This window comes from Macaca nemestrina, chromosome 15 (genome assembly GCF_043159975.1).
Source record: "Macaca nemestrina isolate mMacNem1 chromosome 15, mMacNem.hap1, whole genome shotgun sequence".
Lineage (NCBI taxonomy): Eukaryota > Metazoa > Chordata > Mammalia > Primates > Cercopithecidae > Macaca > Macaca nemestrina.
Genome location: NC_092139.1, coordinates 109,079,488 through 109,104,050, shown reverse-complemented (window position 1 = coordinate 109,104,050; position 24,563 = coordinate 109,079,488). Strand labels below are relative to the sequence as shown.

At 51.8% G+C, this 24,563-nt stretch overlaps 1 protein-coding gene across 3 annotated transcripts in view; it reads right to left on the bottom strand.

Moving 5' to 3' along the window:
• Nucleotides 1-7,969: 7,969 nt before the first annotated feature.
• LOC105464381 (TEF transcription factor, PAR bZIP family member) overlaps nucleotides 7,970-24,563 on the bottom strand; it is a 29,602-nt gene continuing 13,008 nt past the window's right edge. Inside the window, exons 1-4 of one of the 3 annotated variants that reach the window (XM_011712215.2) lie at nucleotides 23,977-24,236; nucleotides 19,274-19,591; nucleotides 12,968-13,188; nucleotides 7,970-11,554 (exon numbers count right to left, since the gene is read on the bottom strand). In XM_011712215.2, the coding sequence (XP_011710517.1) occupies nucleotides 11,339-11,554; nucleotides 12,968-13,188; nucleotides 19,274-19,591; nucleotides 23,977-24,133 (912 nt within the window). In that variant the 5' untranslated portion in view covers nucleotides 24,134-24,236 and the 3' untranslated portion in view covers nucleotides 7,970-11,338. Of the gene's footprint in view, nucleotides 11,555-12,967; nucleotides 13,189-19,273; nucleotides 19,592-23,190; nucleotides 23,335-23,976; nucleotides 24,237-24,563 lie in introns of those variants that run through there. The other 2 variants (XM_024787527.2, XM_011712216.2) reach the window with 2 other exon arrangements.

Sequence of the window (24,563 nt, the reverse complement as noted above, 5' to 3'; positions counted from 1 at the left end):
GGCCCCTCCTGGCATGGATATGAAACCTCCTGGTGCCCTGGGATTCCCCGGTCCTCCTCGGTCAAGTTGAGAGGGTCCCTGGTGAGGATACACACAGACCCATTTGTGCACACATACTCTAACCCTGCTAGACACAGTTGGACACACACACATATACCCAGGAACAGTCACAGACACACATAGACACAATTGTACACACACTCAGACACAGGCACTCGGGCAACTCAGGCTCTGGGCCTCAGGGCTGGGGAGGCCCCGGAGATCTTGCCCCACTTGAAAAGGCAGTGCTGAGGCCCCAGGGGCCCCTCGTTTCCTGTCCACCCGCCTTTTCTGCAACCCACACACACGGTACCTGGACACCACCCCCACTCGAGGAGGCCCCTGAAAAAGCTCCTTCCTTGGCCTTATCCTGATACGGCAGGCCTGCTTCGTGCACCCTGTGGGGTTCCAGTTCTTGCCCACATTTATTCTTTTTTTTTGAGACGGAGTCTGGCTCTGTCACCCAGGCTGGAGTGCAGCGGCCGGATCTCAGCTCACTGCAAGCTCCGCCTCCCGGGTTTACGCCATTCTCCTGCCTCAGCCTCCCGAGTAGCTGGGACTACAGGCGCCCGCCACCTCGCCCGGCTAGTTTTTTGTGTTTTTTAGTAGAGATGGGTTTCACCGTGTTAGCCAGGATGGTCTCGATCTCCTGACCTCGTGATCCGCCCATCTCGGCCTCCCAAAGTGCTGGGATTACAGGCTTGAGCCACCGCGCCCGGCCTTTATTTACTTTTTTAAAAAATTTAACATTTATTTATTTTTTTATTTACCAAGACAGAGTCTCACTCTGTCGCCTAGTATGGAGTGCAGTGGTATAATCTCAGCTCACTGTGAGCTCCACCTCCCGGGTTCATGCCAATCTCCTGCCTCAGCCTCCTGAGTAGCTGGGACTACAGGCGCTATTTTTTATTTATTTATTTATTTATTTATTTGTTTGTTTATTTATTATTTAGTAGAGACGGGGTTTCACTGTGTTCGCCAGGATGGTCTCGATCTCCTGACCTCGTGATCTGCCTGCCTCAGCCTCCCAAAGTGCTGGGATTACAGGTGTGAGCCACCATGCTTGGACCACTTTTTAAATTTTTATTTTTGAGCCAGAGTCTCACTCTGTTGCCCAGGCTGAAGTGCAGTGGCACAATTTTGGCTAACTGCAGCCTCTGCCTCCCGGGCTCCGGTGATTCTCCTGCCTCAGCCTCCCGAGTAGCTGGGACTACAGGTGCTTGCCACCACACCTGGCTAATTTTTTTAATTGTTTTTTTTTGGTTTTTTTTGTTTTGTTTTGTTTTTGAGATGGAGTCTCACTCTGTCGCCCAGGCTGGAGTGCAGTGGTATGATCTTGGCTCACTGAAACCTCCGCCTCCCAGGTTTAAGCAATTCTCTGCCTCCCAAGTAGATGGAATTACAGGTGTGTGCCACCACACCTGCCTAATTTTTGCATTTTTAGTAGAGATGGGGTTTCACCATCTTGACCAGGCTAGTCTTGAACTCCTAACCTTGTGATCCACCTGCCTCAGCCTCCCAAAGTGCTGGGATTACAGGCATGAACCACCACGCCTGGCCCTAATTTTTTTGCATTTTTAGTAGAGATGAGGTTTCACCATATTGGCCAGGATGGTCTCGAATTCCTGAGCTCAGGTGATCCGCTCACCTTGGCCTCCGAAAGTGCCACTGTGCCCAGTCTATTCTCTCTTTTTGACAGATGGGGAAACTGAGGCTCAGAGCCAGGCTTGTCAAAGGCATATGGAGGACTGGGGGTGGTGGGATACAAATTCAGGCAGCAGATAGACTCCAAGTCCGACGCCTCTGCAGAAACCCTCATCCCAGATTACTGGCTCTGGCCAAGCTACCGTCCCCACCCAACTCCCTGGACATCACCTCCCTCCCCAGAAAGAGCCTAGAAGCACAGGCTCTGGGCGGCAGCCAGCCCTCCCTTCCTCCCAGGCTTCTGTGCACGCCCTTGGACCACGTACACCAGTGGCCATTGGAGGGCAGGAGGGGCGGTGGCCGAGTCAGCTGGTGCCCACAGCACTGCCTGGCACGGAGGGCCCTGGAGGCTTTGCTGAGAGGACAGATCTGGAGGCTGGACCCGAGGTCACCGCCCAGGGCGTGTCTGCAGCGCCACCTGGTGGTGATACAGCACCCCTGCCACACCCGACTCGTGTTGTCATCCTCTCCACAGCCGGGTCAGCAGATATATTTGGGGACTAGCCACTGCGTGCTGTGCATGGGCAGGCCAGGTACTGAGAACCCAGCGAGGCTGAGGAGATGTGGGGGCGTGCACTCCAGGCAGAAGGAACAGCAAGTGCAATGGCTCTGAGACAGGAAGGAGTTGGGGAGACCCAGGAGGAGCAAATGGGTTAAAGAACTAGACTTGAGTGCCAAGGGTAGAGAGGAAGAAAGGCAAGGCTCGGTGGCTCACCTCTGTAATCTCAGCACTTTGGGAGGCCAAGGTAAGAGGATCACTTGAGGCCAAGAGTTTGAGGCCAGCCTGGGCAATAGAGTAAGACCCTGTCTCTACAGGAAATACTTTTTTTTTTTTTTTTTTTTTTTTTTGAGATAGAGTTTCGCTCTTGTCACCCAGGCTGGAGTGCAATGGCGTGATCTCGGCTCATTGCAACTTCCGCCTCCTGGGATCCAGTGATTCTTCAGTCTCAGACTCCCCAGTAGCTGGGATTACAGGTGCCCGCCACCACGCCCAGCTAATTTTTGTATTTTTGTAGGGACAGGGTTTCACCATGTTGGCAAGGCTGGTCTCGAACTCCTGACCTCAGATGATCTGCCTGCCTTAGCCTCCCAAAGTGCTGGGATTACAGGCATGAGCCACTGCGCCCAGCCCCATTTTGTGCTGGTGTGACAGAATACTTGAGACTGGACAATTTGTAAGAAAAGAGATTTATTTCTTTTTTTTTTTTTTTTTTTTGAGACAGAGTCTCGCTCTGTCGCCCGGGCTGGAGTGCAGTGGCCGGATCTCAGCTCACTGCAAGCTCCGCCTCCCGGGTCTACGCCATTCTCCTGCCTCAGCCTCCCGAGTAGCTGGGACTACAGGCGCCCACCACCACGCCCGGCTAATTTTTTGTATTTTTTTTTAGTAGAGACGGGGTTTCACCGTGTTAACCAGGATGGTCTCGATCTCCTGACCTCGTGATCCGCCCGTCTCGGCCTCCCAAAGTGCTGGGATTACAGGCTTGAGCCACCGCGCTCGGCGAGATTTATTTCTTATAACTCAGGAAGCTGGGAAGCCCAAGATCGAGGGCTGCATCTGGTGAGGGCTCTCTTGCTGTGTCATAACGTGGCAGAAGGCATCCCATGGTGAGAGGGAGCGAGAGCTTGAATTTGCAGCTTCAAGCTCTTTTTTTTAAAGATGGAGGTTCAATCTTCTCGGCCAGGCTAAAGTACAATGGCCTGATCTTGGCTCACCACAACCGCTGCCTCAGCCTCCCAAGTAGCTCCCAAGCGATTTTCCTGCCTCAGTCTCCCAAGTAGCTGGGGTTACAGACGTGCACCACCATGTCCAGCTAATTTTTATCTTCTTAGTAGAGACGGGCTTTCTCCATGTTGGTCAGGCTAGTCTCGAACTCCCAACCTCAGGTGATCCCCCCCCGCCTTAGCCTCCCAAAGTGCTGGGATTACAGGCATGAGCCCCCGCACCTGGCCACCTCAAGCTCTTTTATATCCATTCGTGAGGGTGGAGGCCTTATGACCTAAACACCTTCCATTAAGCCCCACCTCCCAACACTATTGCATTGGGGATTAAGTTTCCAACACATATATTCTGGGGAGACATTCAAACCATAGCACCGTCCTGTGTGCTGTACGCTGGGAAGACGTAAGAACAGTGAGGAATGGTGCACCTGGCCTTGTGCCTTAAGAGGGAGGGCCAGCTGGAGGCAACAGACTGAGGCCCTTGTCCTGTCCCCTTTACCTCTGATCCTTGACCCTTGTGCCATCCCCTCTACCTCCCTGCAGTCTGGACTTCCTGGAGTCAGCCTGGAATCCAGACCTGAGTGGACGCCCTCTGCTCTGTTTGGAGAAACCTGCGGGACAGCTAGGCAGTGGCTTGCTGTGTGCCCTGATGACAGAGCCTCAGCTTAAAATAAAAGCCTCCTGCTCAGCTCTTACTTAATCCTGAGGGGACTGGGCATCAGGACGCATGGTTGGGAGGATTTGCTGAAGTGAGAGGCTGCTGAGAGCTCCCGGAGGGCTGGCTGGGGGGCTGGGGCACCCATCTTAAAGTCTGTTTCTGATTTCCTTTGCTGCTCACCCCTATCTCTGGCTGGCAGCTTGCCCGGATTAGCTGCTGACGTCAGGAGCCGCCAGCTGGGCCAGCCTGGCATAGCCACGGGGCAGTGTGTGAAGGGCTGTCTGGGAATAGGGTGCAGTCAAGGAAGGGGCATATGTCCAGCTTTGGAATTTGTCCTCGAGGGAGCTGGGGTGGGGGGAAGGAAAAGGGTTGAGATGTGCTGTCACGCACGCACATGTGACCTGTGTAGCGCATCCTCATTGGACAGAGAGAGAAACAGCTCAGGGAAATAGATAAGCTGTCCAAGCCACAGAGCTGGTCTAACCCTGGCTGCACCCCACACCAGCTGGTAGACATGCCCCGATAGGCAGCAGCTGCTGGGACTGGAGGTGATGGTCTCTGTGTAGGTCTGTACCTTCCTATCGCCATAATGGCAGCTGCCGAGTGGTGAGTGTTCGCCCTGCTCCAGATATCTTCGTGGGACAACTGTCTTATGAAGCTGGTGTTTTTTTTTTTTTTTTTTTTTTGAGACGGAGTCTCGCTCTGCCGCCCAGGTTGGAGTACAGTGGCCGGATCTCAGCTCACTGCAAGCTCCGCCTCCCAGGTTTATGCCATTCTCCTGCCTCAGTCTCCCGAGTAGCTGGGACTACAGGCGCCCGCCACCTCGCCCGGCTAGTTTTTTGTATTTTTAGTAGAGACGGGGTTTCACCGTGTTAGCCAGGATGGTCTCGATCTCCTGACCTCGTGATCCGCCCGTCTCGGCCTCCCAAAGTGCTGGGATTACAGGCTTGAGCCACCGCGCCCGGCCTTTTTTTTTTTTTTTTTTTTTTTTGAGACGGAGTTTCGCTCTTGCTGCCCAGGCTGGAGTGCAATGGCACGACCTTGGCTCGCCTCAACCTCTGCCTCCTGAGTTCAAGTAATTCTCCTGCCTCTGCCTTCTGAGTAGCTGGGTCACCATGTGTCACCATGCCTGGCTAATTTTGTATTTTTAGTAGAGACAGGGTTTCTCCATGTTGGTCAGGCTGGTCTCGAACTCCTGACCTCGTGATCCACCTGCCTCGGCCTCCCAAAGTGCTAGGATTGCAGGTGTGAGCCACTGCCCGGCCGCTGGTGTTCCATTCTACAAGTGAGAAACTGGAAGCCCAGAGAAGGGAAGTGACTTGCCTACGATCATACCCCAAATTGGTGATGGAGGCAGGGTTTGATCCTAGGACCGTTGGAGTCTAAAGCCAGTGCTCTGCCATGCATACAGAGATTTCACAGCTTTGACATGTTTCAAGCCCATGCCCCTGTGCCTGCCATGGTTGCACAGATCTCCGCTCTGAGTGAGCGCATTTGCATGCAGAGTAGAAAATACAGAGGAGGCCAGGTGCGATGGCTCACACCTGTAATCCCAGCACTTTGGGAGGCCGAGGCAGGTGGATCACTTGAGGTCAGAAATTCAAGACCACCCTGGCCAACCTGGTGAAACCCCATCTCTACTGAAAATACAAAACATAGCCAGGCATGGTGGCACACACCTGTAATCCTAGCTACTGGGGAGGCTGAGGGAGGAGAATTGCTTGAACTGGAAAAGTGGAGGTGGCAGTGAGCCAAGATCGTGCCACTGCACTCCAGCCTGGGTAACAGAGCAAGACACTGTCTCAAAAAAAAAAAAGAAAAAAAGAAAACGCATGGGGTTAGAACAGGTCATCCCTGGAGAGAAACAGAGCTCAGGTTGACCAATCCTAAGAAGGGACATCCTTAGGCCCCATTGGGTCACATGCTCACCCCTAGACCAATCAACTGTGCCCAGGGCTAGGCTCAGATGGACCACAGGGATGGATATGGGGTGAGCAAGCGCTTGGGTAAAGCCTTTGCCTAAAAATTTGACCTTGGGGCCAAAGGTTTTGCTTTTTCACCTGGCTTCTTGGAGCCCTATTCTCAACCTCAGGGACAAGAGGCCGAGGTGTCGAGAGTTCCATCCTCCTGGATCCTTCCTCCTGGATCCTCTCCAAGCTTTCTCTGTGCCCTCTTTGGCCATCTGGCTGGGCTGTTTCTGCAGTGGGTAGTGAGGTGTGTGATCAGGATCAGAAGCTACCCGCAGGCCTCTTGGCTCTACCCCAACTTGTATGTGAACCTTGGGGACAAGTCACAGCCATTCACTCTCCTGGTCTCCTCTTAAATGCCACCCAGAGAGGCCTTCCCTAACCTCTCCAGTACGGTTAGTCTCTCTCCCAGCTCCCCAGTCTTGTCAGCCACACCCTTTACCTTGGCCCACCATCCTCCACGTTTTTCCATCTGTTTTGTCTTCCCCAGCAGACTGTGAGGGCAGGAGGCAGAGGTGATACAAAATAGACATTTAAGAAATATTTGCAGGCTGGGCACGGTAGTTCAGGCCTGTAATCCCAGCACTTTAGGAGGCCGAGGTGGGTGGATTGCCGGAACTCAGGAGTTCCAGACCAGCCTGGCCAACATGGTGAAACCCTGTCTCTACTGAAAATAAAAAAAAATTAGCCAGGCATAATGGCATGCGCCTGTAGTCCCAACTACTTGGGAGGCTGAGGTGGAGAACCGCTTCAACCTGGGAGGCAGAGGTGCAGTGAGCCGAGGTCGCGCCACTGCACTCCAGCCTGGTGACAGAGAGACTCTGTCTTAAAAAAAAAAAAAAAAGAAAAAAAGAATATTTTATAGCCAAAGAACAGGAGAAAAGGAAAACCCTTGGAGTCCCACTAAAAGGATCCAACTCTTCAGTCTTCTTGTTTTGTTTTTTTTGAGACAGAGTGTCACACTATCGCCCAGGCTGGAGTGCAGTGGCGCAGTCTCGGCTCATTGCATCCTCCACCTCCCAGGTTCAAGCAATTCTCCAGCTTCTGCCTCCCAAGTGGCTGGGATTACAGGCCTGCACCACCATGCCCAGCTAATTTTTATATTTTTAGTAGAGACAGGGATTCACCATGTTGGCCGGGCTGGACTCAAACTCCTGACCTCAAGTGATCTGCCTTCCTTGGCCTCCCAAAGTGCTTGGATTACCGGTGTGAACTACCGTGCCTGGCTTTCTTTTTTTTTGAGAGAGTCTCGCTCTGTTGCCCAGGCTGGAGTGCAGTGGCATGGTCTCGGCTCACTGCAACCTCTGCATCCCGGGTTCAAGTGATTCTCCTGCCTCAGCCTCCTGAGTAACTGGGATTACAGGTGTCTGCCACCATGCCTGGCTAATTTTTTTGTATTTTTAGTAGAGATGGGGTTTCACCATATTGGCCAGGCTGGTCTTGAACTCTTGACCTTGTGGTTCGCCCGCCTTGGCCTCCCAAAGTGCTGGGATTACAGGCATGAGCCACTGCGCCTGGCCCTTTCTTTTCTTTACAGAGCTGCCATCACGCATTCTCTATTTGAGAACACTTGTCATAAGCAGCTCCCTGTCTGCCTTCTAGTTGTTTAGCACTTTTATCTGTTCCAACTGCTTTTGGTCTGGTATCTGTCCCTCCTCAATATAAGCAGGGCAAGAATCACTTCCATCTGATAGATGAGGAAACTGAGGCAGAGTGGTTGGGGTCAGATGCTAAGAGTGTCTGGACTATGATGAAAGGGGTGTCTGGGGTGGATTCTAATGAGATAGTTTTCCAGCTTGACTCTACAGCTCCTAGGCCAACAGTCAAGAGAGGAAACTCAAGATTGGGGGTGCGGGGAAGGACAGAAAAGACAGTCCCAACATTCTCATTTCAAAATATTTAATTTTGTCTGAAAAGGATACATTCCCGGCTTCCCTCCCACCACATCACTCCGGCCCACCAGCAGTGACACACTCGCACGCACACACGCACATAAGGCCAATGGGCTACGGTCTGCTTCTGCCCTCTCTGGCTGGGAAGAAGGGATTTTTCTCTTGCCTCCTTCCCCCAACAAAGGTAAAGAAGAGAGGGGCCCGCTGGAATGCCAGCTCCCAGGGAAGGACACAGAGCCCCACACACTCTATCACATCACATGCACTTAGAAAAATAAAACCAAGTGGTGTTCTGGCATCCCCAACACCGTAAGAGAGCAATATCCACCTGGAAGTCATCTTTGCCATTTTCTAGAAAAATTTATTGCACTTAATTAGCAGATGTTAAAGGAGCTCTGGGGTAGAGCTTTGCCATGAAAACCAGATGCTCCTCGGCCCTTTGCGTTCCAAGGAGCACGGCTCCCGGGGCCCAGGTAGAGGGCTGCCCAGCTTCAGAGGGGTTTTCCCCCACTGGCTTGCATGCCTGCCGCCCTGCCTCAGGCCAGAGGACCGCAGGAGCGGCCTGCACAGCCCCTCTCAGCAGGGTTACATGTACCCAGACTTAAGGTTCACTGCTAAGTGCCCCCTCCAACCTCAGAAGCCAGACAGGCAAACCTCTTCCTCTGACCAAGGGTAAGAGTTACCCAAGTCCTCCACAAAGTTGCCGTAAACCTTGAAAACTCTCCCTCTCTCTAAATGCACATGTTCCTCCATCACATGAGACATTTATAATATGAATATTCCTGCAAAGTTCCAGCTCATTCATGATTTGTCTGTTCTGAGGTTGTGCTGAGGGTGCCACAAAGCTTTAGACAGGATGCTTAGGAATTAGATGGTACTTCCAAGCCCATCGGAACCCACGGAAAGCCAAGGTAAAGTCAGCTTCTCTAGCCTCCAGTGATTTACAGATGTCAAAGATCCAAGCACAGGAGCCTCAGTGTCCAGCGGTCGGCCTCCAAGAAGCAGAAGGCCCAGGAGGGAGCCAAGAGACTCCCATTCCCTCGAGAGAAACTGAGCAGGCACCAACCCTCTCCTGCAAGCACGGATTTTTAGGACAGGAGAGGAGACAGCCTTACCTGAGCACTTCTTTTCCCCCACAGGTCAGCCTCTGTGGACATCCTCCATCTTGTCCCCACCAGGCTCCTGACTCAGAGGGGCATTTCGAAAAGAGTCCAGCAGCCGTACTCTTTCCAAGTAAGCACTTTGGGAAAGAACCCGATACCCACTGCCTGGGGGAAAGAAGGGAGGGCACCAAACAGGCAGAGGGCGGGATAAAGAGGAGAGACATCGAGCCACCATCCCAGCCACTGGGCTCGGAACATGGACACCAGAGATTTAGTGTCCATCCTTAAAAAAATAAAACTGCAAAAACACAAACCATATACTTTCCGGCAAAGAAAATGAAGAGCTTTTAAGCTCGAGGCTCTTCCACTAATAACAAAATGAGAACCGCCCTCTTGGTGATCCACCAGGCCAGAGGGAGCGTGCCCGGGAGGGAGAGCTGCCCGGGGCAGGACACTGACATGCTGGATGCGCCTGCCCTGTGTGGTTACAATAGAGTGAAAGTGTGTACATGGTTTTTAGAGAACCACAAAGTAAAAGTCAGGGGCCTGGCGAGAGGAGTGACCTCCCTTGGCCTCAGAGCCCCTTGTCAAGTCCCCCCGGAGAGGTGGGTGTGAGGTCCCCGAAGGGCCGTGGCATTCCCCTGGGGTGAGGTCCACGCCTTGGTCTTAACACCTGTTATGAAAAGTCTTTAGAAGTCGGGGCCCGGGACTCTGAACCACCACGGTAAATAAAGCCAGTGTTACGGAGGGCAAGGCATGCCCATCGCCTCTGTCTCCTCTTCACCACAGGCTGCCCACCCTGAGCAAATAAACACACCCATCTCAGGGGTGCCCCAGTGACCCAAATGAGCAGAGGCTTCCATGAATTTCCTCGGTGAATCTTCTGAGCACAGCAAAAGGGCAAGTCCAGCCACACAAGAGAAAGGAGTCGTTGTGAGGCAGGGGAGGCCACAGCTGTGAGAAGCCACAGCATGGCCAGCCTCACGAGTGGCCCCCGTCTCCTGGGACTAAGACTGAGGGGACCCTAGGCCTGTGTAAACATCCTAACAGCCTGCTATCCTGTAAAAGTGGCACTGTGACCTTGGTGACTCTAGACTAGGTGTCTTGCCCTGCTGACACCCTCCAAGCAGCTCGCATGGGAGGGATCCTGAAGCAAGAATTGCGAGGCCCTCGATGCCCCCAGGGAGAGTGCACTCTAGCCCAGGCCACACTGGTGAGCAGAGCAAGAAAAAAAGGGAGCTTCTCAAGAAACACACCACAGTTCTCGTGCCCATGGTGGAAGGGGGCTATGGAGGCATTTTCTAAACACCACTAGGAAGGTGAATCCTGGGGTCCAGGAAGTTAAAGCCTCCTAGATAAGAGGGGTTTTCCTTTTAAATCTATGGTCCAAGACTGGACACTGGGTGGAAAGAAACAGCAGGCCCAGAGGCCTGGTGTAGTGGGACAAACAAGCTTCAGAAGGTGGCCTCTGAGTAGCCTGGAAAGGAAATGAAAAGGCCTCCCTCGGCCCTGGCACTCAGGGCTCAGAGAGCAGTCATCCTGGGAGTCTCTCCTCCACAGCCAATGAAATGCAGAGAGCCAATGGCCTCAGAGCCATAAGGGAAAAGGGGTGCAGGAGCTGAGAAAGGCTGGGTGCACTTCTGCTGCAGGCGCCAGCCTCAAGCCCCATCCCAGGCTGTGCAGAGACCCCACTCCTGCAGCCTGCCACCCATGCAACACTGACGGAGGAGTTGGTGTGTCCTTCTGCCTCCAAGGAAGATGGGAACAGATATTACTCAGACTGTCTGGGGAGGATGAGGTGCGTGACAGACACACCTTGAGTGGAAATGCACCCTGCTACCTGAGAAGACATAGGGTGACAATGATCACAACTCATTCTGCAGAGATAGCCCTCGGCAGCCCAGGCTGGAGACTGAGAAAGAGTCCAGGGACCCTGAGTGCCTGGGAAAGAGAGGTGTGTACTCCAGAGGTCCCCTTCCGATTCAACTGGGACATCCAAGAATAGAAACTAAGGCCGAGTCACCCGTCTATGCATTCTCTTGCGTTCCCCACCAGTGAGGAGACTGGCCCCCCAGGGACGTCGCCACGTGCGCGGGCCGTGGTATAATGAAGCTGAGACGTGGCCGCTCCTGCAGCAGGTGCGCCGCCATGCGCCCACGACGAGTCATAAGTCTCCACGCGTGTGAGGGGTTTCAGGGAGCCCCCAGGCAGAGGTCTGAGGTGCAGGCAGTGCCCTGCCCGGGCGGGGGGCACGGGTTACAAGGGCCCGTATTTGGTCTCATACTTGGACACGATGGTCTTGCACTTGCCCACTTCCTTGCGTAGCTCGGCCACCTCCGTCCGCAGGGCTGTGTTCTCCTTCTCCAGGAAGGCCGCCCGGATGGTGATCTGATTCTCTTTCAGGCGCCGGGCATCCCGCGACCGTTTAGCTGCCACGTTGTTCTTCTTGCGTCTTGTCCAGTACTTTTCATCCTGTGTGGAAGTGCCCTCTGTGAGTCTCTTGTCTTTCCCCACGAAAGAACCCGATTTTTCCACTCCCACCACCTGGATCCCCCTAACTCATCTGGTGTGGCCACAACTAAAGCGGGGATACCAGGGAGGGAGCAGCACAAACCAGGGCACATCGAGGGGACTGCCCTTTCCTCGGGGGCAGGATGAGAAACAAAAGTTATTTGGTAGGTTACATGGTGAAGAGAAGGAGACCCATCTCCTGGAGGCCTGGTACCTGCTGCTCCAGCACAAAGCACTGCACTATCCACACCCTTGCCTCACTTAGGCATTTTGGTTGTAGGTAAGGGCCTAGTTCCCCGAGTTGAGATCTTGGCTCTCCAAGATTACTAGTAGTGAAACTGCAAGTACTTTAACCCCTCAATATCACAGGTCCCTTATCTTTACAATGAGAAATAATAGGCTAGGCGTGGTGGCTCACTCCTGTAATCCCAGCACTTTGGGAGGCCGAGGCAGGTGGATCACTTGAGGTTAGGAGTTCAAGACCAGCCTGGTCAATATGATGAAGCCCCATCTCTACTAAAAATACAAAAATTAGCTGGGCATGGTGGTGCGTGTCTGTAACCTCAGCTACTCAGGAGGGTGAGGCACAAGAATCAGTTGAACCCGGGAGGTGGAAGTTGCAGTGAGCTGAGATCACGCCACTGCACTCCAGCCTGGGTGACAGAGTGAGACTCTGTCTCAAAAACCAAACCAAACCAAATGAAACAAAAATCAGTGCCTGGCCTACAGTGAGTACCATCTAAATATTTACCACGATCATCACATCATTATTAAAGTCTCAGAAACTTCCCCAGGAGGCAGGTTCAGTTGTTCCCATTTTACAGATGAGGAACTTGAGGCACAGCTAGGCCACAGATGGCAACAAGGAGTTTGAACCCAGGTCTACCTGACTCCAAGGATTTGGATGAAAAATCCTTGCTGTAAGTTTTTCATAGGAAAGGATGGAAAACTGCAAAATTCCTTCTTTCCACCAGTTCCTAACAGCACCACCAGCTTGCTCATCCCTGGGGATGGCAACATACAAGCAATCCTTTGTCCTTCAAAGCAAGGACTTTTTCAACCCCAGTTCCTGTGGCCTAGTGAGCTCTTGCCCAGTGGCTGGGCTACAGCCAGGGAGGCAGGAACATCAACACAGCCAATGGCCCGGGGAAGGAGAGAGAAACTACAGGGAGTCACACTGGGGCCAAATGCCACATGACTCCTTTTCTTTCTACCAAACCGCTGCAAGACATGGCTTTAAACACTGAACTTATGTCTTTCCAAATGGTGTCACAAGGAGGGAAGGCTCTCCAGATAAAATCAAATTCGAGAAGCCATAGCCCCTAGGCTCTTGAACCAATGCTGCATCTTTACTTATAAGGAATAACAGGTTACCTTCTGCTCATCAGGGACAAAGACCTTCTTGGCCTTTTTGATCATGGGCTGGGGCTTCAGGTCCTCCTCAGCAAACTTGTGCTTCCGAGGGTTGAAGAGCTCCCCGCCTGGCACACTGGAGAGCACCAGGTCAGCGGGGTCTGGATTGAAGTTCACATCCACCTCCACACAGTTGGGGTCAATGGGACTGGGAGTCTCCCTCTCCTTCTCCAGGGAAGATTCTGAAAGACACAGAGACAGGTGCTCGCTCCTGAAGCAGCCCACTGGACAGAGAAGACCCACGCCACACAGCCAGAGACCTGCTTGAACCTCAAGGCTGCATAAGCCACTGCTGCTTGGGGAGAAGAAAACCCCAACAGTACCAACCCCTAAGCCAGACTGGCACATGGTTCAATTCCACAACACAAACATTCAAAGAATTCTTTCCTTCAGGAACAGAACGCTCAAAAGGAAACAGAAGCCCCTGAAAAAAACAGGGTTTTCCAATTGTTTCCACCCCCTCCAGAAATGTTAAGCAAAACATAAATTTTTTTTCCTTTTTTGAGACTGAGTCTCACTCTGTCGCCCAGGCTGGAGTGCAGTGGTGCGACCTCGGCTCACTGCAAGCTCCGCCTCCCGGGTTCATGCCATTCTCCTGCCTCAGCCTCCCAAGTAGCTGGGACTACAGGCGCCTGCCACCACAGGCGCCCACCACCAAGCCTGGCTATTTTTTTTTTTTTTTTCTTTTTGAGACGGAGTCTCGCTCTGTCCCCGGGCTGGAGTGCAGTGGCCGGATCTCAGCTCACTGCAAGCTCCGCCTCCCGGGTTTACGCCATTCTCCTGCCTCAGCCTCCGGAGTAGCTGGGACTACAGGCGCCCGCCACCTCGCCCGGCTAGTTTTTTGTATTTTTTAGTAGAGACGGGGTTTCACCGTGTTAGCCAGGATGGTCTCGATCTCCTGACCTCGTGATCCGCCGGTCTCGGCCTCCCAAAGTGCTGGGATTACAGGCTTGAGCCACTGAGCCCGGCCGAGCCTGGCTATTTTTTTTTGTATTTTTAGTAGAGACGGCGTTTCAGCGTGTTAGTCAGGATGGTATGGATCTTCTGATCTCCTGATCTGCCCACCTCAGCCTCCCAAAGTGCTGGGATTATAGGCGTGAGCCACCGTGCCTGGCCTAAAACATTAAATTTTTATATTCCTTTAACTTCTGTGATTTCAAGATCTCCACTAATGAGAAACAGCTGCATCTCTCCAGGGACACAGACTGAAGAATGGAAATGGGTTCCAATTTTTTTTTTTTTTTTTTTTTTTTGAGACAGGGTCTCACTCTGTCACCTAGACTGGAGTACCGTGGTGTGAACATGGCTCACTGCAGCCTTGACCTCCTGGGCTGGAGTGATCCTCTTGCCTTAGCCTCCTGATTAGCTGGGACCGCGGGTGCACAACAACATGCCTGGCTAATTTTTTTTTTTTATTTTGTAGAGACAGGGTCTCACTATGTTGCCAGGGTTGGTCTCAAACTCCAGGGCTCAAATGATCTTCCTGCCTCTGCCTCTGAAAGTGCTGGGATTACAGGTGTGAGCCACTGCACCTGGCCAGGTTCCACTTTGTTTTTTTTTTGAGACTGAGTCTTGCTCTGTCGCTCAGGATAGAGTGCGGTGATACAATCTTGGCTCACTGCAGCCTCCACTTCCCCGGTTCAAGTGATTCCCCTGACTCAGCCTTGCGAGTAGCAGAGACAACAGACATGAGCCACCACACTTGCCTAGTTTTTGTATTTTTAGCAGAGACAAGGTTTCGCCATGTTGGCCAGGCTGCTCTTGAACTGTTGAGCTCAAGTGATCCACCCGCCTTGGCCTCCCAAAATGCTGGCACAAGCGTGAGTGACCGCGTAGGCCTGGGTTCCACTTCTGAGTCCCTGAGACATGTCTGTCACTGTGCCATCTAGTCATTTAGTCCTTTTTTTTTTTTCAGGAGTCTTACTCTGTCTCCCAGGGTGGAGTGCAGTGGTATGATCTCAGCTAACTGCAACCACAGTCTCCTGGGTTCAAGCTATTCTCCTGCCTCAGCCTCCCAAGTAGATGGGACTACTGGCGCCCACCAGCACGCCTGGCTAATTTTTGTATTTTTAGTAGAGACGGGGTTTCACTATGTTGGCCAGGATGGTTTCGATCTCCTGACCTCATGATTCACCTGCCTCCACTACTTTGTACACTATTTGGCAGGGTCTACACAAGCTGAACATACGCACGTCCAATGACCTAGCCATTCTCCACCACACCTGGCCGGTCTCAATCTCTTCATTTCATGATGTGCGCCTGCCTCAGCCTCCCAACGTGCTGGGATTACAGGCGTGAGCCACTGTGTCTGGCCCAAAAAATTTTTTTTAAATTAGGTGGTGGGGGCCGGGCTCACGTCTATAATCCTAGGAGTTTGAGAGGCTGAGGTGGGTGAATCACGAGGTCAGGAGATCAAGACCATCCTGGCTAACACAGTGAAACTCCATTTCTAGTAAAAATTCAAAAAATTAGCCGGGCGTGGTGGTGGGCGCCTGTAGTCCCAGCTACTCGGGAGGCTGAGGCAGGAGAATGGTGTGAACCCGGGAGGCGGAGCTTGCAGCGAGCCGAAATCCCGCTGCTGCACTCTAGCCTGGCTGACAGACTGAGATTCTGTCTCAAAAAAAAAAAAAAAAAAAAATTAAGTGGTGTGGTGGTGCATGCCTTAGTCTTAGTTACTCAGGAGGCTGAGGTGGGACGATTGCCTGAGCCCAGGAGTTTGAAATGATAGTGAGCTATGATCACACTACTGCACTGTTGGCCAGTCTGGGCAACAGTGAGACCCTGTCTCTAAATAAAAAATATATTATATATATACTATTGATGTTTTTTTTTCTTTTTCTTTTTTTTTTTGAGACGGAGTCTTGCTCTGTTGCCCAGGTTGGAGTGCAGTGGCACGATCTTGGCTCACTGCAAGCTCTGCCTTCCGGGTTCATGCCATTCTCCTGCCTCAGCCTCCCAAATAGCTAGGGATACAGGCCCCTGCCACCACGCCCAGCTAATTTTTTTGTATTTTTAGTAGAGACAGGGTTTCACCGTGTTAGCCAGGACGGTCTTGATCTCGTGACCTTGTGATCTGCCTGCCTTGGCCTCCCAAAGTGCTGGGATTACAGGCGTGAGCCACCGCGCGTGGCCTGATGTTTTGTTTCTATAGAGGAATTGAAAAATTAAAAGGAGGAATTCTACTTTCATTTCTTTTTTTTAAGACAGAGTTTCGCTCTGTTGCCCAGGCTGGAACATGGCATGATCTCGGCTCACTGCAACCTCCATCTCCTGGGTTCAAGTGATTCTCCTGCCTCAGCCTCCTAAGTAGCTGGGATTACAGGTGTGTGCCACCACGCCTGGCTAATTTTTTGTATTTGTAGTAGAGACGGGGTTTCACCATATTGGCCAGGTTGGTCTCAAACTCCCAACCTCAGGTGACCTACCCACCTTGGCCTCCCAAAGTGCTGGGATTACAGGCCTGAGCCACTGTGCCCAGACGTCTCCTTTCATTTCTACCATGTGTACAATTCTTCAATATAAATCTTACTTCATTTGTATTGTGATTTTTGTCTGTCAAGAATATTTCATAAATTTGTTCTGTAAAACTATTTTGTCAGTGTAAAGAGATTCTGATGCCTACATAATTTATATTTGTACTATAAAGCTAGCTATAGAAAGTTATAAGTGTAAGTACGTATAAATGTAATTAGCTTATAATAGTTAAAAACAAAAGGGAGGACATATTATGTAACTCTATTTATAGAAAGTTCAACTACAGGCCGGGCACAGTGGCTCCCACCTGTAATCCCAGCACTTTGGGAGGCCGAAGGGGCAGGTCACTTGAGGTTAGGAGTTCAAGGCCAGCATGGCCAACTTGGTGAAACCTCGTCTCTACTAAAAATACAAAAATTAGCTGGGCATGGTGGTCAGTGTGCAGCTAATTTTCGGGATGCTGAGGCAGGAGAATCACTTGAATCCAGGAGGCGGAGGTGGCAGTGAGCTAAGATCGCACCACTGCATTCCAGCCTGGGTGATAGAGCGAGACTCCATTTCCAAAAAAAAAAAAAAAAGGGCGGGGCGCAGTGGCTCATGCCTGTAACCCCAGCACTTTGGGAGGCTGAGGCAGGTGGATTACTTAGATCAGGCGTTGAAGACCAGCCTGGCCAACATGGTGAAACCCCATCTCTACTAAAAAAATACAAAAATTAGCTGGGCATGGTGGTGCGTGCCTGTAATCTCAACTACTCAGGAGGGTAAGGCAGGAGAATTGCTTGAACCTGGGAGGGAGAGGTTGCAGTGAGTTGAGAACACGCCACAGCACTCCAGCCTGGGAGACAGAGCGAGACGCCGTTTCCAAAAAAAAAAAAAAAAAAAATACAGCCAGCAAAAGCCAGCACATGCGAAACTCTACAGGACAAATGATTTGGTTTATTAACAAATTGGGGGAAAAAATAAAAAAAGAAGAGAGCCTATAGATATACTGAAAAGACATATCAACCAAATGCAATGTATAGGCCTTGTCTGGATCCTGACTCAAACAAATAAACTGTAAAATACCATGTTTTTTTGTTTTTGTTTTCTCGAGACGGAGTCTTGCTCTGTCGCCCAGGCTGGAGTACAGTGGCGCGATCTCGGCTTGCTGCAAGCTCCGCCTCCTGGGTTCACACCATTCTCCTGCCTCAGCCTCCCAAATAGCTGTGACTACAAGCACCCGCCACCACGCCCAGCTAATTTTTTTGTATTTTTAGTAGAGATGGGGTTTCACCGTGTTAGCCAGGATGGTCTCGATCTCCTGACCTCGTGATCTGCCCATCTTGGCCTTCCAAAGAGCTGGGATTACAGGCGTGAGCCATCACGCCCAGCCTGTAAAATACTGTTTATGAGACAACTTTGGGAATCTGAATGTTGATGGATTTATTGTCAACTTTAGATGTAGAACTAGTATTTTCCTTACGTCTTTTTAAAAGAACCCTTATATTTTAGATACACATTGAAATACTTATAATTTGATTGCAAATAACTGCTTCTGAGTTGAGAATTGTTGAAGCTGGGTGATGGTTACATAGAGGTTCATTATAGTCATCTCTTTTATATTTTTTTTGAAAAAATTTCCATAATAAAAAGAAAAAAAATACAGTGTGAGAATTTATTGGGTGTGGATTCCTGCGGTGACATACCGGATGGCAGGAGCTATCAGCCTGTATGCCTCGGAGCCTGGAGAAAGCTTTGCAGAGCCCCCAAAACAGGAGTCATGTCTCCTTTGGTATGTTCATGTCCAAGGGGCATGAAAACAAACCCCCAGAGGTAAAATGTAAAAAGGAGGAGGAGTAAGGACAGACTCTGAAGATGATGTTTGTCCTGGCCAGGTGGTAGGAATGCTTTCTTTTTTTTTTTTTTTGAGATGGCATCTCACTCTGTTTCCCAGGCTAGTAGGTAATTGTAGGACTTGAATACTGCTTATGCCCTGGCACAAAGAAAGCATTCCCCACTTTGGGAGGCCAAGGTGGTCGATCACCTGAGGTCAAGAGTTTGAGACCAGTCTGACAAATATGGCGAAATCCCGTCTCTACTAAAAATAAAAATCGCTTCAATCCAGGAGGTGGAGGTTGCAGTGAGCCAAGACCAGCCTGACAAATATGGCAAAACCCCATCTCTACTAAAAATACAAAAATTAATGCTAGGCATGGTAGCTTATGCCTATAATCCCAGCACTTTGGGAGGCTGAGGCGGGCAGATCACCAGAGGTTAGGAGTTCAAGACCAGACTGGCCAACATGGTGAAACCCCGTCTCTACTAAAAATACAAAAATTAGCCAGGCGTGATGGCTGGTGCCTGTAATCCCAGCTACTTGGGAGGCTGAGGCAGAGAACTGCTTGAACCCAGGAGACGGAGGTGGTAGTGAGCCAAGATTAAGGCACTGCACTCCAGCCTGGGCAACAAAGCGAGACTCCGTCTCAAAAAAAAAAGGGCAGCATTGAGGAAATGCAGAATGAATGGGATTTCTATCCTGTAATGCTTTGGCCTAGAAGGTCCCGTCCTGACTGTTTGCAGCACACCAACCAACAAAAAGGTTCCAACTGCCGAAGACATGACCACTGTTTTTATCTCCAGTCTTAGGGAACCGTGCAGAAGGGTGGGGAGTGAAGAGTTCCTCCACACTGCAGCCCCACCAGGACTTCCCCTCAGAGAAGGGACTCACTGGGTACATGGACACAAGCAGCCCTCAGTGGGAAATGGACTTCCTTGTATGGGACAGGTGGCCCTGCCCGATGGCCTTTCACCAACCTGTGCTGGACACGGTTTCAGAGGGCTGAAAGATGGCAGTGGAAGAGGATGGTGGGGACGCTGTGGAAGAGCTGGCAGACTCCTTCCCTTCTAACTCCGCTACAGGCAGCAGCAGGTTGTGGGCCAGGTGGGTGGGGCTGGCGGGGATGCCATTCTCCAGCAGGAACTCGTCCAGGTCCATGTACTCCAGGTGGAAAGATTCGCCGTCATATGGGATGGTCTTGTCCCAGATGGGTGGCATGAGGGAGGCTGAGACGGCCATGGTGCTGGCGGCTGCGGCCTCGTCCTCCTCCAGCTTTTCCTTCCCCTTTTCCTTATCTGCAGAAACAAAATCTGCGATGAAATACCACACAACAGATTAACTCAATCCCAGGAAGTGGGCAGTGAGTCTCACAGACCTGGCCCATCTTTCTCAGAGCCCCGATTCCAATCCATGCATTTCAAGAGCCCACTCTGTTCTCCAGCTAAAATCTCACACTTGAACCAGGCCCGGCTATTTTCCTTTAGACATGGCATCCCATCCTCATCCATGCATGGCCTTCCCAGAAGGCTCACCACATGCTCTGAGACCTTAAGTGGTCATAGGGTTAATTCATTATTTATTTTATTTTATATTTTTTTGAGACAGTGTTTTGCTCGTCACCCAGGCTGGAGTGCAGTGGCCCAATTTTGGCTCACTGCAACCTCCACCTCCCGGTTCAAGCGATTCTCGTGCCTCAGCCTCCCGAGTAGCTGGGATTACAGGCATGTGCCACCATGCCCAGCTATTTTTTGCATTTTAGTAGAGATGGGGTTTCACCATGTTGGCCAGGCTGAGACAGGAGAACCGCTTGAACCTGGGAGGCAGAGGTTGCAGTGAGCCAAGATCACGCCACCGCACCCCCAAGCCTGGGCCACAAAGACCGAAACTCCATCACAAAAAAACAAAAACAAAAACAGAATAGGCTGTAGGATTAGCATCTGCAGGAGAGAGACTACAAGGAGGGAAATGGAGTCTCAGACCTTTCCGGATACTTTAGCTTACAAAGGGCCGAGATCTTCAGGCCAAGAACTTTTGTGTTCCCCTGTCCTGTTCCCTCCAGTTATGCTTCTCCACAGCAACCCAGCCCAGGGAGGAGTACCAGCTTTGCCACTCGCTGTTTGATGTGTGACCTTAGCCACATTACTTAACCTCTCTGAGTCTTGGTGTCCTCCACTGTACATAAGGATAAAGCTGTTTCTTCGGTGACGATTACAGATAACTTTTTTTTTTTTTTTTTTTTCTGAGACGGAGTCTTGCTCTGTCGCCCAGGCTGGAGTACAGTGGCCGGATCTCAGCTCACTGCAAGCTCCGCCTCCCGGGTTTACGCCATTCTCCTGTCTCAGCCTCCTGAGTAGCTGGGACTACAGGCGCCCGCCACCTCGCCCGGCTAGTTTTTTGTATTTTTTAGTAGAGACGGGGTTTCACCGTGTTAGCCAGGATGGTCTCGATCTCCTGACCTAGTGATCCGCCCGTCTCGGCCTCCCAAAGTGCTGGGATTACAGGCTTGAGCCACCGCGCCCGGCCAACTTTTTTTTTTTGAGACAGAGTTTCGTTCTTGTTGTCCAGGCTGGAGTGCAATGGCGCGGTCTCGGCTCACCACAACCTTTGCCTCCCGGGTTCAAGTGATTCTGCTTCCTCAGCCTCCCAAGTAGCTGAGATTACAGGCAAGCGCTACCACGCCTGGCTAATTTTGCTTTAGTAGAGAGATGGGGTTTCTCCATGTTGGTCAGGCTGGTCTCGAACTCCCAACCTCAGGTGATCCGCCCGCCTCGACCTCCCAAACTGCTGGGATTACAGGCGTGAGCCACTGCGCCTAGCCAGAGATACCACTGGAATGTGTCTTTACAGCCATGCGCGGTGGCTCAAGCTTATAATCCTAGCACTTTGGGAGTTCGATGCGGGCCAATCACCTGAGGTCAGGAGTTTGAGACCAGTCTGAACAACATGGTGAAACCCCGTCTCTACTAAAAATACAAAAAATCAGCCAGGCACAGTAGTGCATGCCTGTAATCCCAGCTACTTGGGAGGCTGAGGCAGGAGAATCGCTTGAACCCGGGAGGCAGAGGTTTGCAGTGAGCCGAAACTGTACCACTACACTCCAGCCTGGACGAGAGCCAAAGTCCACCTCAAAAGACCAAAAAAAAGTGTCTTTACAGTGTTCCTGGCATACTGCAGGCATCATTGTTACTGTGGGCTCATTGTGGGTATGAACTGATTTATTTCTAGATCTCAAGGGTCCACCAAAGGGTAGGCAGACGGTGGACTATAGAAAAATATATGTAAAATATTGGATTTGCAAACAGATTCAGGTTATTAGAAAGGGCCTGGAGCTGTCTTTTCAGGACCCTTTTCAAAGCAACCATTTCAAGAGACCTTTATCCCTGAATAAGCAGAAAAGACTGAAAGCAGGTTTTCTGGGAGGAAGGAGAGGGGTGGAGCTGAAGAAGAAAGACTGTTCCTATCCAAAGCAAAACTAATCAATTAGTGGGGACTGGATCTGCCTAATTGTCTCAGTCACAAAGTTACATGTATAGATATCCAAGAGGGAGCAATTTGAAAAAGACAAGAGAGCAATGTGACAAGGTTGGAAGGAAATCAAAGTGACAGGGAGGCTAATCAGGGAAGTGGGAAATAAAATCATGACAAGCTCATGATGGGTTTTCAAAATTGAGGGAGACAATTTTGAACTCTGGATTTATAAGTGAAAAGGAGAAATCAAATATGATTAAGTTGTAAATAAACCAGTCACGCACAGACTCCCAGACCAAATAGTAGCTTGTTGGTCCAACACAAATGAACACACCCAGTGAGTTAAGAAGGTAGAGGTTTTGACAAACAACTTGGTCATGGCTTTCTAATACAAATTAACCTGAATTCCTGCAACTGCTTTCTATACCAGGCTTTGGTTTAAAGCCAACTGGGAAGTAAGAAAGTCAAGCCTTGGTGGGCTGGGTGGGCCAGATGGCCTTCCTGCTCTCCTCCCCTGAGAGCTGGTCTCCTCACTCTGTTCAGAAATGACTGTGACCCATATCAGGTGGGGTCATTTGGGATCAAAGGAGGCAGGAGAAGGCAGGAGATAGAAAAGCAGCCATACTAAGGACAGGCAACAGTAAGTTCCAGGTTTTGCCTGGCCTAAACAATTAAGGATACTTTAAATCACTGTTTTTGTAAAGTGGAATTTTAAATTGTAAGAGATAAAAGACTTACTCCATCACTCAGGTCATGCAACAGTGGCTGCCAGCGTGATACAGAAGAAAGAGCACCAAACTGAATGTCAAAGGTCTAGCTGTGTGACCTTGAGGAAGCACCCTCACCTCCCTGAGCCTCAATTTTCTTCATCTGGGAAGTGGGGAGAATACCCTCTAGGACCGTTAATGAAATAAGATGATGTCAGCGTGCTTTGCCAGCAGTCTGCGAATATCGGGCAGAATTCTTGTTATGGATGGTTATTACCTGGTAATCTCAAACAAGAAACTGTCAGATGTGTGCACCTGTCACTGCAGCTTGTCTCAGCCTCAGATTTGGAACAAAGCATGGTCTCAAAAACAAACAAAAGGGTTTGTGCACATGAGGTCCCAAAGCAGGAGGAGAGAGGCTGGCCTCACCTGATGTGCTGAAGCTATTTATAACTCAACAGTGACAGCCACAGGGATGGGAGCCTCAGAACACACCCAGGAAAGGAAGAGAAACGGCATTTTGAAAAGGAAAATCCATTCCCCAGGCCAGATAACTCTCGAAGGCCTATCCCTTTCCCAAATCCTGAATTACTGATGGCTCTTAGAAATGCAAAGGTCTCACACTCAAAGTATACCTCAGTGCACCCACATCCCCACCACAGGCGGCCCTCCTGCTGCTCCCTGTACCCCATCTCCCAGGGTGAAAAACAAGGCCAGACCTGCTTTCCACATATGCCCCAGGGATGTTTGTGGCCTAGGCAAAAAGATGAAGCTCAGTCCTGCCGCCGTGGCCCCAGAGTCTAAGGTCAGCCACAACCAACCAGGCGAAGGGCCTCAGTGGCCTCATTTGACCCTCATCCTTTCCCTGCCTAGCCCAAAACTCCCCTCCCAAGGCGCCCCGCACTCCTCGCCCACACCCCTCCCCCACCCGCTCAGCAGAAGCCCCTCAACAGAATGGCTCCCGCGTGGACCTAGCAGCTGCGGCTACTCACACCCAGGGAGGAAGCCAGGTCCCCCCGGGAGGGGTAAGGTACGATGACAGTCCGCTACCGTAGACCTGCGCTTCCTAAACTTTGGTGTACTTAGAAAATAATAGGGGTGCTCCTTAAAATGCAAGACCCCTGTCCCGGTGACCGCACACTGGGTGGGGTGCAGAAACCGGCCTTTTAAACAGGCATCCCAAGTGACTCCGATGCAGGTGGCTCCGGGGGAGGGGCCCTGGAGCGTCATTTAAGTGACTGCTCCCGATCCCCTTCCGCCTCCTCAAACCGCCCCACCATTCTCTCCCGCCAGACCCACCGTCTCAGCTCGCCCCTGACCCTCTGTCCCCAGCCCCGTGGCCTCGTCCTCCAAGCTCCTTGTCATCCGGGCCCCATCCCCCTCCGCTGGACCGCTGGACCACTGTTCCCTGACCCCCAGCCTCCCCGGCCCCGCCCTCACGAGGCCCCGCCCCTGTATAAGCCCCGCCCCCAGGCCCGCGCGGACCACCCCCCCCCCGCCCTCACCGAGGCGCGCCTCGCGCGGGGGGTTCTCCATCAGCTTCTTCAGGACCAGGGGAAAGGACCCCGACAGGCCCCTTTCCCCAGCTGCGCGCCCCGGCCCCGGACCGGGTCCTGCCTGCGGGTCCACAGGCGGCTTCTTTCCGCCGCCCGCGTCGGACATCGTGCCCGGACTCGGCTCGCGCCCCTCGCCTCCCCCGCCCGCCCCCCGAGATGGGCCGGAGCTGTGCGACCCGCTGCAGCTGCCGACACGGGCAGCTACTGCGCAGGCGCCCAACGGCGCCCCCGCCTCCTTCCATCGCTACCCCGCCTGCGGACCGGCTCTGGCATATTAATTATTCATGAGGCCAGACCAGCTTCCCCGGATCGTGGCTCTGGATTGGCCCAGCCTGCTAGAGGGGCAGGCGCAGTTCCTCGGGTCCTGATTGGTCGGACGACCGGGATAAGCTAGACACGTGCAGGGCCAGGTGAGGACCCCCGCGGAGGCCCCGCCCCCGCCGCCCCTGTGTCCCCTGATTGGAGCCTGCTGGAGTCTTTGTCGTGGGCCTTCCTCGGCGCGGTCCCTTCCCTCCTACCAGTGTTCCCCCCTCCTA